The 13,245-nt window shown below is 41.4% G+C and overlaps 1 protein-coding gene across 2 annotated transcripts in view; it reads left to right on the plus strand.

Annotated features, from left to right (window-relative positions):
• The window catches only part of DDX10 (DEAD-box helicase 10), a 288,326-nt gene that overhangs the window by 54,512 nt on the left and 220,569 nt on the right, over positions 1–13,245 (plus strand). For both annotated transcript variants that reach the window (XM_019624111.1, XM_019624110.1), the window contains exon 10: positions 12,504–12,602. In XM_019624111.1, the coding sequence (XP_019479656.1) occupies positions 12,504–12,602 (99 nt within the window). The remainder of the gene's footprint in view (positions 1–12,503; positions 12,603–13,245) is intronic.

Here is a 13,245-nt window from a genome sequence, read left to right on the forward strand (position 1 = left end):
ATGTTGGTATGATCATTGCGCTCTTCCTGGCTGAGGCATTCACTCGCTGGCCATTGGACGGCCACTCACGGCAGCTCACAAAAGCGCACACCAGCTGCCGGCCAGCCCCACTGCAGCCTACGCCGTGGCTGGGGACTCACGGCAGCCCAGCTCCAGGTCAAGCTTTTGTTCACCATCTCAGCTGTAGAGGGCACAGTGTCACTGGCCCTCATGTGAGATCCGAACTGGGGCCCTGCTTCAGAGCTGGCGTCCCAAGCCAACTCCTAACCAACGCGCCACTCGGCCAGCCCCTGTTTATTCTTGATTCAGTCTTGGAATATGGTATGTTTCTAGGAATTTATCCATTTATTCCAGATTGTCCAATTGGTTGGCATATAATTGTTTGTAGTATTTTCTTATAATTTGTTGTATTTTTGTGGTGTCCATTGTCACTTTTCCTCTTTCATTTCTGATTTCATTTGTTTGGCTCTTCTCTCTTTTTTTCTTGTTGAATCTCGTTAAAGATTTATTAATTTTGTTGATAAAGAACCAGCTCTTGGTTTCACTGAGCTTTTATATTGGTTTTTTTTTTGGACTATTTTGTTTATTTCTGCTCTGATCTTTGTTATTTCCTTTCTTCTACTCAATTTGGGCTTTGTTTGCTGTTCTTTTTCTAGTTCCTTTAGGTTTTAGATTGTTTACTTGAGATTTTTCATGTTTCTTTTGGTAAACCTGTATTACTATGAATTTCTCTCATAGGGCTGCTTTCATCGTGTCCTGAAGATTTTGGGTCATTGTGTTTTTGTTTTCATTTGTCTTAAGGCTTTTTTTTTTGAGTCCTTCCTTGATCTCATTGTTAACCCATTCATTGTTTAGTAGCATGTTATTTCGCTTCCATATGTTTGTGTGTTTTCAGTTTTGGTTTTTTTCGTAATTATTTCTGGTATGATTTCAGTCTTCTTAAATTTATTGAGACTTGTTTTGTGGCCTAATATGTGGTCTGTGTTGGAAAATATTCCATGTGCACTTGAAAAGAATGTATATGCTGCTGTTTTGGGGTGAAATGCTCTAAAAATATTAATTAAATCCACCTGGTCTAGTGTGTCATTTAAGGCCGCTGTTTCCTTGTTGAGTTTGTGTCTGGAAGATCTATCCATCAATGTCAGTGGGATGTTAAAATCTCCTACTATGACTGGATTACTGGCAATATCTCCCTTTATTTAACTTAATACTTGCTTTATGTATTTAGATGCTCCTGTTGGGTGCATAAATGTTTATAAGGGTTATATCCTCATGTTGGATTGATCTCTTTATCGTTATGAAATGTCCTTCTTTGTCTCTTATTATACCCTTTGTTTTAAAGTTTATTTTGTCTGGTATAAGTATTGCTACCCCACCTTTTTTTTTTCATTTTCATTTGCATGACATATGGTTTTTTATACCTTTACTTTCAGTCCGTGTGTGTCTTTCGATCTAAAGTGGGTATCCTGTAGACAGCATGTGTATGGGTCTTGTTTTCTTATCCATTCAGGTACCCTGTATCTTTTGATTGGAGCGTTAAATCCATTTACATTTAAAACAATTGTTGATAGATATGTAGTTATTGCCATTTTATTATTCATACTTATGTTCTCCCCTCCCCTTTCTCCTTAAAGAAGTGTTTTTAACATTTTTTGTAATATTGGTTTGGTGGTCATGAATTCCTCTTAAAGAGACTGCACAAGGACTTACTGACCAACGGAATCACTGGCTTTGAGCTCCAGTGCTGGGGCAGCAGTTGAAAAGGCGGCAGGGACATATAGTGGGAACTGAGTCATCTGGCTTGGGACGGGGTTTGGAGGGACAGGGGCAGCTTTCTGCTGGATGGAGGAGCTGGTAGAGGCCATTGGTTTTTTGTTGAGCTCTCCCTCTTCCTAGCATGCAGATGCAGGTGGCCGCCACATCTGAGTCTCCATCAAGCTGGCTAAAGCCGTTTGTTTGCCATGCCCTGGTGATTGATCCTGCCCCACCCAACTTTCGGGCACACCCAAACCACTTGCAGTGGCTTTTTTGTATGAACTGCCTGCCTTAGCTCCTGCTGCAGGCTTTCCTAGAGTTTCTGAAAGGTTCGTGGAACCCAGACAAGCAGCATCTGGCTTGAGCGTGTCCGGTACCTCTGGCTGAGCAGCCCTAAGCCCGGCACTAGTGGCAGCCAGCCTTGGTTTGCAGCTTGGCCTTGCTAGACACTTTCAAGCATGGCCCAGGTGGCGGCCATCTGCAGATTTCTTTGTTGCTCTTGCCTGGTGGCCCTGGGTGGGGCATGGGCTGTGTCTGAACTTGACCTGCAGCAGATCTTCTCCAAAGTGGTCCTGGGGCTGGCGCCCCTAGTGGCGTGCTTTGAAATGAGCTGGAGCATCACCCAGCCATCTCCAAGAATGACAAACACAAGGGGTGGATTGGGCAGGCACCAGAGCCCTGCTGAAGCTGATGCTGCGCTGTAGGATCAGCCACTGCACCCCATCCCTCCACTGTAGTCACAGTCAGTCCTCACATCCAATGAGCCCGAGGGTCAGTCCCTCCCACTGATGTGAAATAGCAACCAAGGCTCAACTACAAGAGGGGGGTGCACACAACCCACACAAGGGACACACTTGGAGTGCATGGCATCAAGTGACCAGGAAGATTGCACCACTTAGCCCCACAGCACACCTGTTACATAAGGCCACTATACTAAGACTGGAAGACAGAGCAGCCCTACCTAATACACAAAAACAAATACAGGAAGGCAGCCAAAATTGGGAGACAAAGAAACATGTCTCATATAAAAGAACAGAACAAAGCTCCAGAAAAAGAACTAAACAAAGTGGAGGCAAGCAATCTGCCAAATGCAGAGTTCCAAACACTGGTTATAAGGATGCTGAATGATCTCAGTGAAAGCTTCAGCAAACAGATAAGTAACGTAAAAATGGAGATAAAAAACATGAAAAAGAACCAATCAGAAATAAAGATTACAATAACTGGAATGAAGACTATATTACAGGGAGGGCTGGCCGAGTGGCGCATTGGTTAAGAGCTGGCTTGGGACGCTAGCTCTGGGCAGCAGGGCCCTGGTTCGAATCCCACATTAAGGCCAGTGATGCTGTGCCTTCTCCAGCTGGGATAGTGAGCACTGGCTTGATCTGGAGCTGGGCTGCTGAGAGTCACCGGCGATGGCGTGGGCTGCAGTAAAGCTACCATGAGTGGCTGGCAGCCAGTGTGAGCGGCCGGCAGCTGCCATGAGCTGCCAAGAGCGCCGTGAGTGGCCATCCAGTGGCTAGTGACCGATCTGCCTCATCCGGGAAGAGTGCAATGATAATGCCAACATGGGCCAGTGGAGCAGTGTCCTCCACAGCTAGAGTGAAGAACAAAGGGACAGCAGTTTGTCTGTTCCCCTTCCACTATTCCCCAACACTGGTCCACTCCCCCAATTCCCCAGTAAAACCTTTAAAAAAAAAAAAAGAATACATTACAGGGACTCAACAGTGGATTAGATGAAGCAGAGGACTGAATCAGCTATGTAGAAGATAAGGTAGCAGAAAACACCCAAAACATTGAGGAGAGTTGAAGAGGCCTCTGGGACAACATCAAGCATATCAACATTCGGATCATAGGGGTACCCCAAGGAGAAGAGAGAGCAAGGAATTGAAAACCTAGAAGAAATAATGACAGAAAACTTACCTAATTTGATGAAGGAAATAGATATACAAGCCCAGGAAGCACAGAGAGTCCCAAACAAGATGAATCCAGAGGCCAACACCAAGACACATCATAATTAAAATGCCAAAGGTTAAATACAGAGAATCTTAAAAGCAGCAAGAGAAAAGCGGTTAGTTACGTACAAGGGAGCCCCCATGAGACTGTCAGCTGTTTTCTCAACAGAAACTTTGCAGGCCAGAAGGGATTGACAAGAAATATTGCAAGTGATGTAAAGTAAGGACCTACAACCAAGATTACTCTACCCAGCAAAGCTACCATTTAGAATCAAAGGACAGATAAACTGCTTCCCAGATAAGAAAAAGCTAAAGTTCATCACCACCAAACCAGTATTACAAGGAATCTTAGAGGGACTACTTCAAGATAGGAAAAACAAAACAAAACATTATATATATATATATATATATATATATATATATATATATATATATATATATATATATATATATATATATATATATGAAAATGGCAGTAACTACATACCTATGATCAGTTACTCTAAATGTAAATGGATTAAGTGCTCCAATCAAAAGATGGGGGGGCTGAATGGATAAGAAAACAAGATCCTTATATATGCTGCTTCCAAGAGATGCACTTCGGATTGAAAGACACACACAGACTGAAAATAAAGGGATGGAGAAAGACATTTCATGAAAATTCAACAAACAAACAAAAGCTGGGGTAGCAATACTTATACCAGACAAAATACACTCTAAAACAAGAGACAAAGAAGGGCCTAGTAATCACATTTCTGGGTATTTATCTGAAGAAACCCAACTTCAAGGGGACATGCTCATCCGTATGTTCATTGCAGCATTATTTACATAAGCCAAGATATGAAAGCGACCTGGGTGTCCCCCAGGATGAATGGCTAAACAATTCATATATTGCTATAATGACGTATATGTTGTATATATGACAAGTCATATATTGCTATAATGACGAGTGCAGAAAAAAGAGGAGGAGCACATTCTAGGGGGGAACTAATTTAGCAACATTTAATCAGTTTATTAGTAATATCCAATCAATTTAGTTAGCGGTATACAATAGCAAAAGACAAGGGCAATTAAGGCAGTCAGAAGAATATAATCAAAAGAATGTGCAATGACAGAAGATAAAAGGCAGTCAAGATTAAACTACATCCATTAATAACAATGTTATGCCAGAGAAGCTCACCAAACCGTGGGAAGACAACACTGGGAAGGTCGGGAACCAAAATACCTTGCCAGGTCTTCGGCTGGAAACTGGGGCACCCTCTAATGTTGCAAGCTGCATGCTGTCAAAGAAGCTCACCCAAACTGTGGGGAACAGCACTGGAGAGGTTGGGAACCAGCCAGACCTCACCAGCTCCATGGCTGGAAGTCAGGGTGTCTCCTGATGCTGTAAGTCTGAAGCAATCCAATACTGAAAGGAGTCCTGAAACAGCAACCGTCCAAAAGCAGTCCTGAAACAGCAGTCTCTTGAAAAAGCAAACCAACAACAATCTCTTATGCCACCTGAGGTCCATCCTATATATCTTTTTAGATATATCCCAGAGCCAAGTTTTTGTTCCTGCCTCCCCTCTCAAGGAATAGCCAGTTCCGAGAGGGTTCGGCAGTTAATGATAAGTATGTTGCCTATCTGGCTGATGAAAACAATACCTACTTTTCTTGCCTGGGACCATTGGCCCAAGGCTTTCCAAAGCTTGGCAATGTGCCTGTCATGTTATCCTGATATAACTTAGCTACTTCTTCACTTCATCTGCTGATGGGGGTGAAACAGACAGAAAGCAGCATTATCTCATATCTCCCCTGCCAGGAATGAAACAAAGTGGGGAATTCTCTCAACCCCTAACCAAGAATTCTCTGAACCCTAAGCTAACCATCACCCCACATGCAGTTTCTCATGTGAGGGAGCAAAGAGCCAACAGACAACATCACATGCAACCTGTCATGTGGTGGAACAAAAAGCCAACAGACAAACTAACATTAGCCAAGGAAGGCAAATTTTCTTAACATCTTTCCCACAATTGTCATACAATGGAATATTACTCAGCGTAAAAAGGAAGGAAATGTTGCCATCTGCAACAACAGGGATGGATCTAGACAGTACTGTGCTTGCTGAGTGTAATAAGTCAGACAGCGAAAGACAAATGTCATATGATATCACTTCTAAGTGAAATCTAAAGAACAAAATAAATGAAACAGAAACAAACTCATAGATACAGAGAACATTCTGATGTCAGATGGGAGGAGATTGGGGCGGGTGAAAGGGGAAGAGATTAAGTACAAGTTGGTTGTTATACAGTAGTCATGGGGATTTAGGGTATAGCATAAGGGATACAGTCAATGTTATAATAACTTTGTATGGTGTCAGATGGGTACTAGATTTATGGGGTGATAGATGGGAGGGGATTTGGGGGCAGGATGAAAAAGGTGAAGGGATTAAGAAATAAAGATGGGTAGTTACAAAACAATCATGGGCATGCAAAGTATATGGAATATAATCAATAATATGGTAATAACTGTATAGTTTCAGGTGGTACTAGTCAGGGGGATCACCTTCCTAAATCATAAATGTCTAATCAGTATGCTATACACTCGAAACAATATAAAACAATATTGAATGTCAGCTTTAATTGAAAAATTTAAAAGGGGGAAAGAATCAATAATATTGTGAAAGCATGGTACAGTGTCAAATGGTTGCTGGACTTACCATGATGATCACTTCTTTAGCATAGGGAATATAATCAGTAATGTGGTAATAACTCTGTATAGTGCTAGGTAGGTACTGTTGAATAACTTTGATGTATACTTGAAACTAATATAATATTGTATATTAGCTATATTTTAATAAAAATAATTTTAAAGAGTTTCCGTTGAGAAATCAGCTGACAGTCTCATGGCAGCTCTTTTGTAGGTAGCTAGCTGCCTTTTCTGTTGCTGCTTTTAAGATTCTCTTTGTCTTTCACCTTTGGAATTTTATGATGTGTGTTGGTGTGGGCCTCATTGGGTTCTTTTTGTTTGGGACTCTGCACTTTCTGGACTTGCATGTCTATTTCTTTCACCAGGTTAGTGAAGCTTTCAGTCATTGTTTCTTCAAATAGGCTCTTGATCCCTTGCTCCCTCTCTTCTCGTGCTGGTACTTGGTACGATATGAATGTTGTTATGCTTAACTTTGTCCCATGGACCCTTAAAGTATCTTCATTGTTTCTTATTCTTTTTTCTTTTTGTCATTCCCATTGGGTATTTTCGGCTACCTTGTCTTCTAATTTACCAGTTCGATCCTCTGCTTCATCTAGCCTGCTGGTGATTCCTTCTAGTGCATTCTTCATTTCAGTTATTGTATTCTTCACTTCTGACTGGTTCTTTTTTATGGTTCCTGTGTCCCTCTTTATGCTTATTGTCTCTTTGTTGAAGTTCTCACTAAGTTTCTTAAGCATGCTCATATATAACAAGTGTTTTGAAATCTGTATTTGGTAGATTGCTTGCCTTCATTTAGTTCTTTTTCTGGAATTTCCTCTTGGTTTTTCATTTGGGACATGTTTTTTTTTTTTTTGTTTCCTCGTTTTGGCTTCCTCTCTGTGTTTGTGTCTATATTAGGTAGCGCTGCTACATCTCCCAGTCTTGGCAGGGTGGCCTTATGTAGTAGGTGTTTTGTGGGCCTGATGGCACAGTCTCCCTTGTCACCTGAGCTGGATGCTTCAGTAGCGTCCAGTAGTGTGTTCGTTCTCCTGTTGCAGTTGAGCTTTGATTGCTTTTGGCATGTGAGTGGGTGTAATTGACTCAGGCTTAGTGGCTGTGAGGATTGGCCACGAACACAGTGTATGAGCTGTTATGTGGGGGCTCACCCCACAGAGCAGTATTCGCCCCAATGTGCTCTGTTGCCTGCTGAGACCACTTTTTCAGTGTGCCATTTGTGGGGCTAATTGGGTGGTGTTCTGTTGTGGTTTGAAGCTGGCCATTGGGTATGCTGGTTCTAGTGCCTCTTGGGAGGAGCTCCTGTGCAGGTCAAGGTCATCAGTTACCTGTGACAGGTCCGGGAATACCTCTTAGGAGCTACAAAGTGATCTGCAGTTGTTTACTACCTGTGTAGGACCTGGAGGAGCCCACAGTGGGAACTGAAGCTTACTGTCACCAGTATTAGGCCTGTAGCACCTCAGCAACAGGCCCAGGCCGCCCTGAGGCCTCCTATCATCTGCTGGCTGTCCATCAGGCTCTCCTGCTGAAAGAGCCTTGGGTGGTATGGGAGTTGGGTGGGGAAGGGTCTCGGGAGTCACCAGCGTGGGGTGAGTGGTGTTCAAGAGATAAATGCAGATTCAGATTTGATGCCAGTTCTGAGCCTGGGACTCCTCAGCAAAAGACTGAGTATACATTGAGGCCAGCTGCTGCTTGCCTGGGGCCTGAGGACCCCTGAAAGTTGTCCAACAAAGAATATAGTGCGGGCCAAGACTGGCTGCCAACAGGCTGTGAAACAGCCTCTGGCTCTTTGTGAGTTGGGTGGTATCTCAGGGAGTCACTAGCATGGGGACAGTGGTGTTCGGCAGGTTAATGCAAAATCAGATTGACTCTGCAAAAGTCTCAGAGCACACTGAGCCCAGCCGCCACCTGCCTGGGGCCCATGGATCCCAGAGAGTTGTGCAAGAATGACTGCAGCTCAGGCTAACACTGGCTGCTTGCCAGCTGCAAAAATGCCTTTGGTGTTGAGCAAGTTGGGTGGGGCAGAGTCCCAGGGAGTCTACCAGGGTGGAGTGAGCAGAGCTCACCAGGGCAGTGAAAATTCAGTTAGTCATCTCGGGGGAGGGCTCATCACAGGAAAGATGGTATCCGTCCCCTGGCTACATGGGAGGAGAGCTTAACACAGGAACTATTGCAGCTTCTCTCCAGCCCTTGCCCTGTAGCCACACAACCCAGTCTCTCCCTGTATGTCTCTGGTATCTCCCCAGCCTCAATCCCTCCACCAGAGCACATGGTGAATGCCTGGGAGTGAGAGAGTCTGTGCACGGGCCCTTTAAGAGGCTGCCTGTGTTTCTAGCTGCCTTCCGTCTCACCTGGACAGATGGAATCCACTGATTTTCACAACCAGATGTTGTGGGGGCTCCTTTTCTAGCACTGGTGGCCTGGCCTGGGAGCCCAGTTTGGGTCTGGGACCCCTCGCTCTTCTGAGGTGACCTCTGCAGCTGAGCTATCGATCCCAGTTCTAGGATCGTCACATGTGGGCGTGAGGCCAGCCCATTTTGTGTCTCCAGCTCTCCTACCAGTCTTGAGGTGACGTCCTTATATACTTAGTTATAGGAATTCTTTTTAGCTAGTCTTCGGGTGGTTCTCCAGGTTGGTCGTTCTATAATTTATTTCTAATTTTAATGTGTTCACTGGAGGAGGCAAGCACAGTGTTTACCTATTCTGCCATCTTGACTGGAAACCCCAGCAACCTTGGTTTTTATTTGCTTCATCTATTGGTTCCTTGCTTTTAAGTTTGGCAAACTAATCTAAAATGGAGCTCTTCATAAATTCTAAAGAGCTATATAAATGTAATGTATTAATACTGATAGTGAAAATGAGATTTTTGTTTTGTTTTGGATGCAGGGCTTTTTATATGGTGCCTAGAATGTCTCTTAACATAATCTGTTTAAACATATGGAGTTTTAAAATGTAGGCCCTATGAAGAACATTTATATTTCTTTATATACACACACACACACACACACACACACACACACTTAGCTTCAGGCCTTGGATATTGCTTTTGAAATCTAAAAGCTAGCTCATGGGTAAATAAACTATTCTTGTAAGCATTAAAAAAGAAAACTGAAATGTGCTTATGCCTTTTTTTAAAAAGTGCTTTTATTTTTGAAATAAAAGCTTACTGGAAGGTTTTGGTGTTGGTGTGTGGGAGATAATTTGTGCTTTCCATTGTTTCTGGGAAAAGCTGTGTGTGATGTAAAATAGGTAAAATGACTAGTGGACTTTTTATTAGATGCTTGTGTTGTATGATTCTACTTTGGACATTTTTATTCCATTTTCCCTTTGGGAATCTTTTCTTCTAAATTTCAGTGTTGCAATCTATCTTAACCTTGTGTAGCCTTTGTATATATTATGTTACCTATAGTTTTAAAATGTTTGGCTGTGGCCCTCTTGTGACTTTAATTATGACTTATTCTCCCAGATTCTCTGTGGGAGCATGAATGGGGAGAAAAGATGGATGTAGATTATTAGACTTATTATTCCTGCTTATGAGTCAGTATGAAGATTGGAGCTCTTTAGTGGATGAATTTTTGACTTCCCAGAGCTTTCTCTTTACCCCTTTACTACAGTTCTGGCCCTATGTAGACTCGGGAACCTATTTATTTTATCTCTCCAACTTGGAATTTGGATATATTGGGTTATTGGAAAAGTCATGCCGTATTTTTTCTATGTTTTTCATTGCAAAAATGCGTCATGAGTTTTCCGATAACCCAATAGAATATTAAAATGGTTGGTTATTCTTCAACCCACTGATCTCCCTTCTTCCTAACTGTTCCTCTTTGGGCCACACAAAATAAACCATCTTATGAAGGTAACTGACTTCACCTCAAGAGTCTAGCTGCCTTGAGGGCATTTTAGTAAGTGCACTGTGTAGTGGTCAGTATTAACTGATCTCTGTCCTCTTTGACCCTCAGCCTTCCCTGGTGAAATCTTAGAGCCTCAGAAGTTGCAATGTCTCTCAGATATTTTATCTGCTTAGGCTGTTGTCTCACTACTTTATATACTAATAATTTCTGCCTTCACAGATAGTTTAGTCCAACACTGCTTAGGGGATGCTTTAAATTCATATTTCTTTATAGGAGATGAAGATGAAACCTTTGAGTCATACTCACCTATATTAAAATACAATGAGGAAGGTCTTTGGTACTAGCTTCCCTGATATGAAACATACTTAGTAAAAGGAGTAAATGTATGTTGAGCCTTACTCTTTTCTTCCTGTTTAATACACACGCATTTAGAAAACCTAGAAAAAGCAAATAAGCATGAAGAAGACAAAACTATCCACTTGGCCCTCAACTGCTGCCTTTTCCCCCTGGAAAACTTGACTCTCCCTAATGTTTGATACATTTCTAATTGTTCTTTTGGTCTCAGCTCTTAGATGTTATTTCCTCAGGGCAGTTTTCTTGACTCCTAGACTACATTTAGTAGAGCTTTCCATTGTATGTTTGCATAACTTCCTGTATGTCTACTGTAACACTCATACCACTTTATTGTTATTCACTGGTTTTAATGTCTGTCCCTACTAGTCTGTCATCTCTGTGACAGCCAGAACTATGTCTGTTTTACCACTATTTCAGTGCCTGTTATAGAGTGGCCCCTTAATTTTTAAAAAATTATGAATTAAAACTTTTAACAGTTTTGATTTATTTTGTACATTTCTATGTGTTTGTGTAAAAACCAAAATACACGCACATATTTATATACTTCTTATAAAGGCGTTACACTGGTGTTTCACATTATGTGTAGGAGTGGAGTTTTGAAATCGACATGTAAGGTAAAAATTGCCCTTTAGTCTTTATAGTACAGTACAATAAGTCAACAAAGTCAGTGTTTTCCTCCAGCATGCAGTGATAAAATTCTGCTTACATACAGTGGTTTTCAATCTCTCTATACAGAGACATTGAAGGTCCTTCCAAACCAGACTCTAATGTACCTTTTTAGCAATCATGCCCTCTGTTTATATATATTGGCCTTGGTTGAGTTTCTCCTATCTTTAGTTCTTCCTAAATTTGCCTTGTGTTTTCCTTTGTTCTTCCCCTTTGGGGTAACTTAGCTTTTTTCTTTCTATCCATTTTCAAGGCCCACCTCAAAGTCCATCTGCTGTGACTTGTTTCTGTTCTTCTCTGGCTAACCCTGAATGGTCTCTTTTCACTTCTGAGTTCATGGCATTTTATTGCCCATTTTTGTCCTTTGACATTTTCTCACTTAGCATTTTGGGGCTTTTTCTTGAATCTCCTGCTTTTGTATGTGTTTGTCTTTTTTAGCCAACTAGATTGTTAGATCACTGAAGACATGGATATTCATGTTTTATTTCTTTGTATTCTTCACCATTATCCCTGTCACGGTTTCTCAGTAAGTGGTTTATTTGGTTAACTATAAAAACGTGCCCCTCATGTTTTAGAGCATGAACCCTGAAGAAAGTGCTTTGAGATTATTTTTTCTATTGTGTCTTTATAAAAGTTTCCATAAGTACCCAATTCCATTCTGTTTTACTGTTTGCACGTAATAGCTGACGCTAAGGTATCAGAAATCTGTATTCAAGTTGCACAAGAAACTTAAGTAACAATGGGTGTCTTGTGGCCTGCTTATGTAGAAATTTCTGATGGTGCAGCACGAAATAAGATTTTCTGTAAGGGAAAAGAAGTACTTGGGTAGAGATCCATTTCTTATAAGTCAGGTTCCCAGGAAGATAATTCAGTTTCCTTAATGTACAGGGTTCCATGTTTATTAAATGCCTAGTTTTATTACAACACTCTAGTGGCTTGAATGAGAAATTCTCTCCTTGCTATAGGTAGAGAGCTATTTAAGAAATCCTTTTTAATTGATTTGTTTTTTAAGGATCTAGATCTTGCATTTGGTATAGCCTCAAAGTCACTAGAAATTATAACTAGTGATGAAAATTTGAAAAGTGTTCAGAGCCCCAGTTTTCTGTTGTCACAGAAGTTAAAAAAATGGTATTCCTAATATTTACTAATTAGGTGAACTTACTTACATGTTACCTATTCATCAAACTGTTAAAATATAAAATGCAGATTGCATTGATGTGGAAGAGATTTTCTTTTTGTTTAGGTATAAAGAGGATGGTGAAGCCTTATTAATTTTGCTCCCCTCAGAAAAAGGGATGGTGCAGCTGCTTCTCCAGAAGAAAGTGCCTGTGAAGGAAATCAAGTAAGAACTACTTGGTGTCTTGGTGTTACTGTTAGGATAATGAGGGCATGAAATTATTATTGTTAATTATGTATACCTGATTCCTTCCTCCCTCTAATCTATTCTGCTGTCTGGGTTTGAGCCTTTGTTGTTTTTAACATTTTCAGAAGTCTGTTAGTGGAAAAAGGGAACTTATTGGCCTCAGGAGGCATTGAAGGTTGAAAGGATTAAACCTCTTGGATGAAATTTTTTCGGGTTGTCTGTCCATTTCAGAGGATTTTGCTCCCATGTTATTGAAGATATTGAGATTGAGTGTCAGCAGAATTGATTAGTCTCACTTGTATTGGTGCCTTTGAAACACCCTGGCTTTTATTTGGAGGAATATAATTGGAAAGGTTGTTTAATTGGGGGCAAGGGTGGGAAAGGGTTTAGATGAAACAAGATTAGCTGTGAGTTGGTAATTGTTGAGTCTGAGTGAAAGTTTTCTACTTTTGTATATTTTGAAATTTTTTTTTTACAATTAAAAAAAAGTGAAAACCACCTTATACACCACCACCTATCATCACCCCAGCGTTTCAGGAACAAAGTAGTTTAGTCTAAAATCAGGAAAACCCAGGGCCGGCCGAGTGGCGCGATGGTTAAGAACTCGCTTGGGATGCCAGAG

Source organism: Hipposideros armiger, unplaced genomic scaffold (assembly GCF_001890085.2).
Source record: "Hipposideros armiger isolate ML-2016 unplaced genomic scaffold, ASM189008v1 scaffold_580, whole genome shotgun sequence".
In the NCBI taxonomy this organism is placed as follows: Eukaryota; Metazoa; Chordata; class Mammalia; order Chiroptera; family Hipposideridae; genus Hipposideros; species Hipposideros armiger.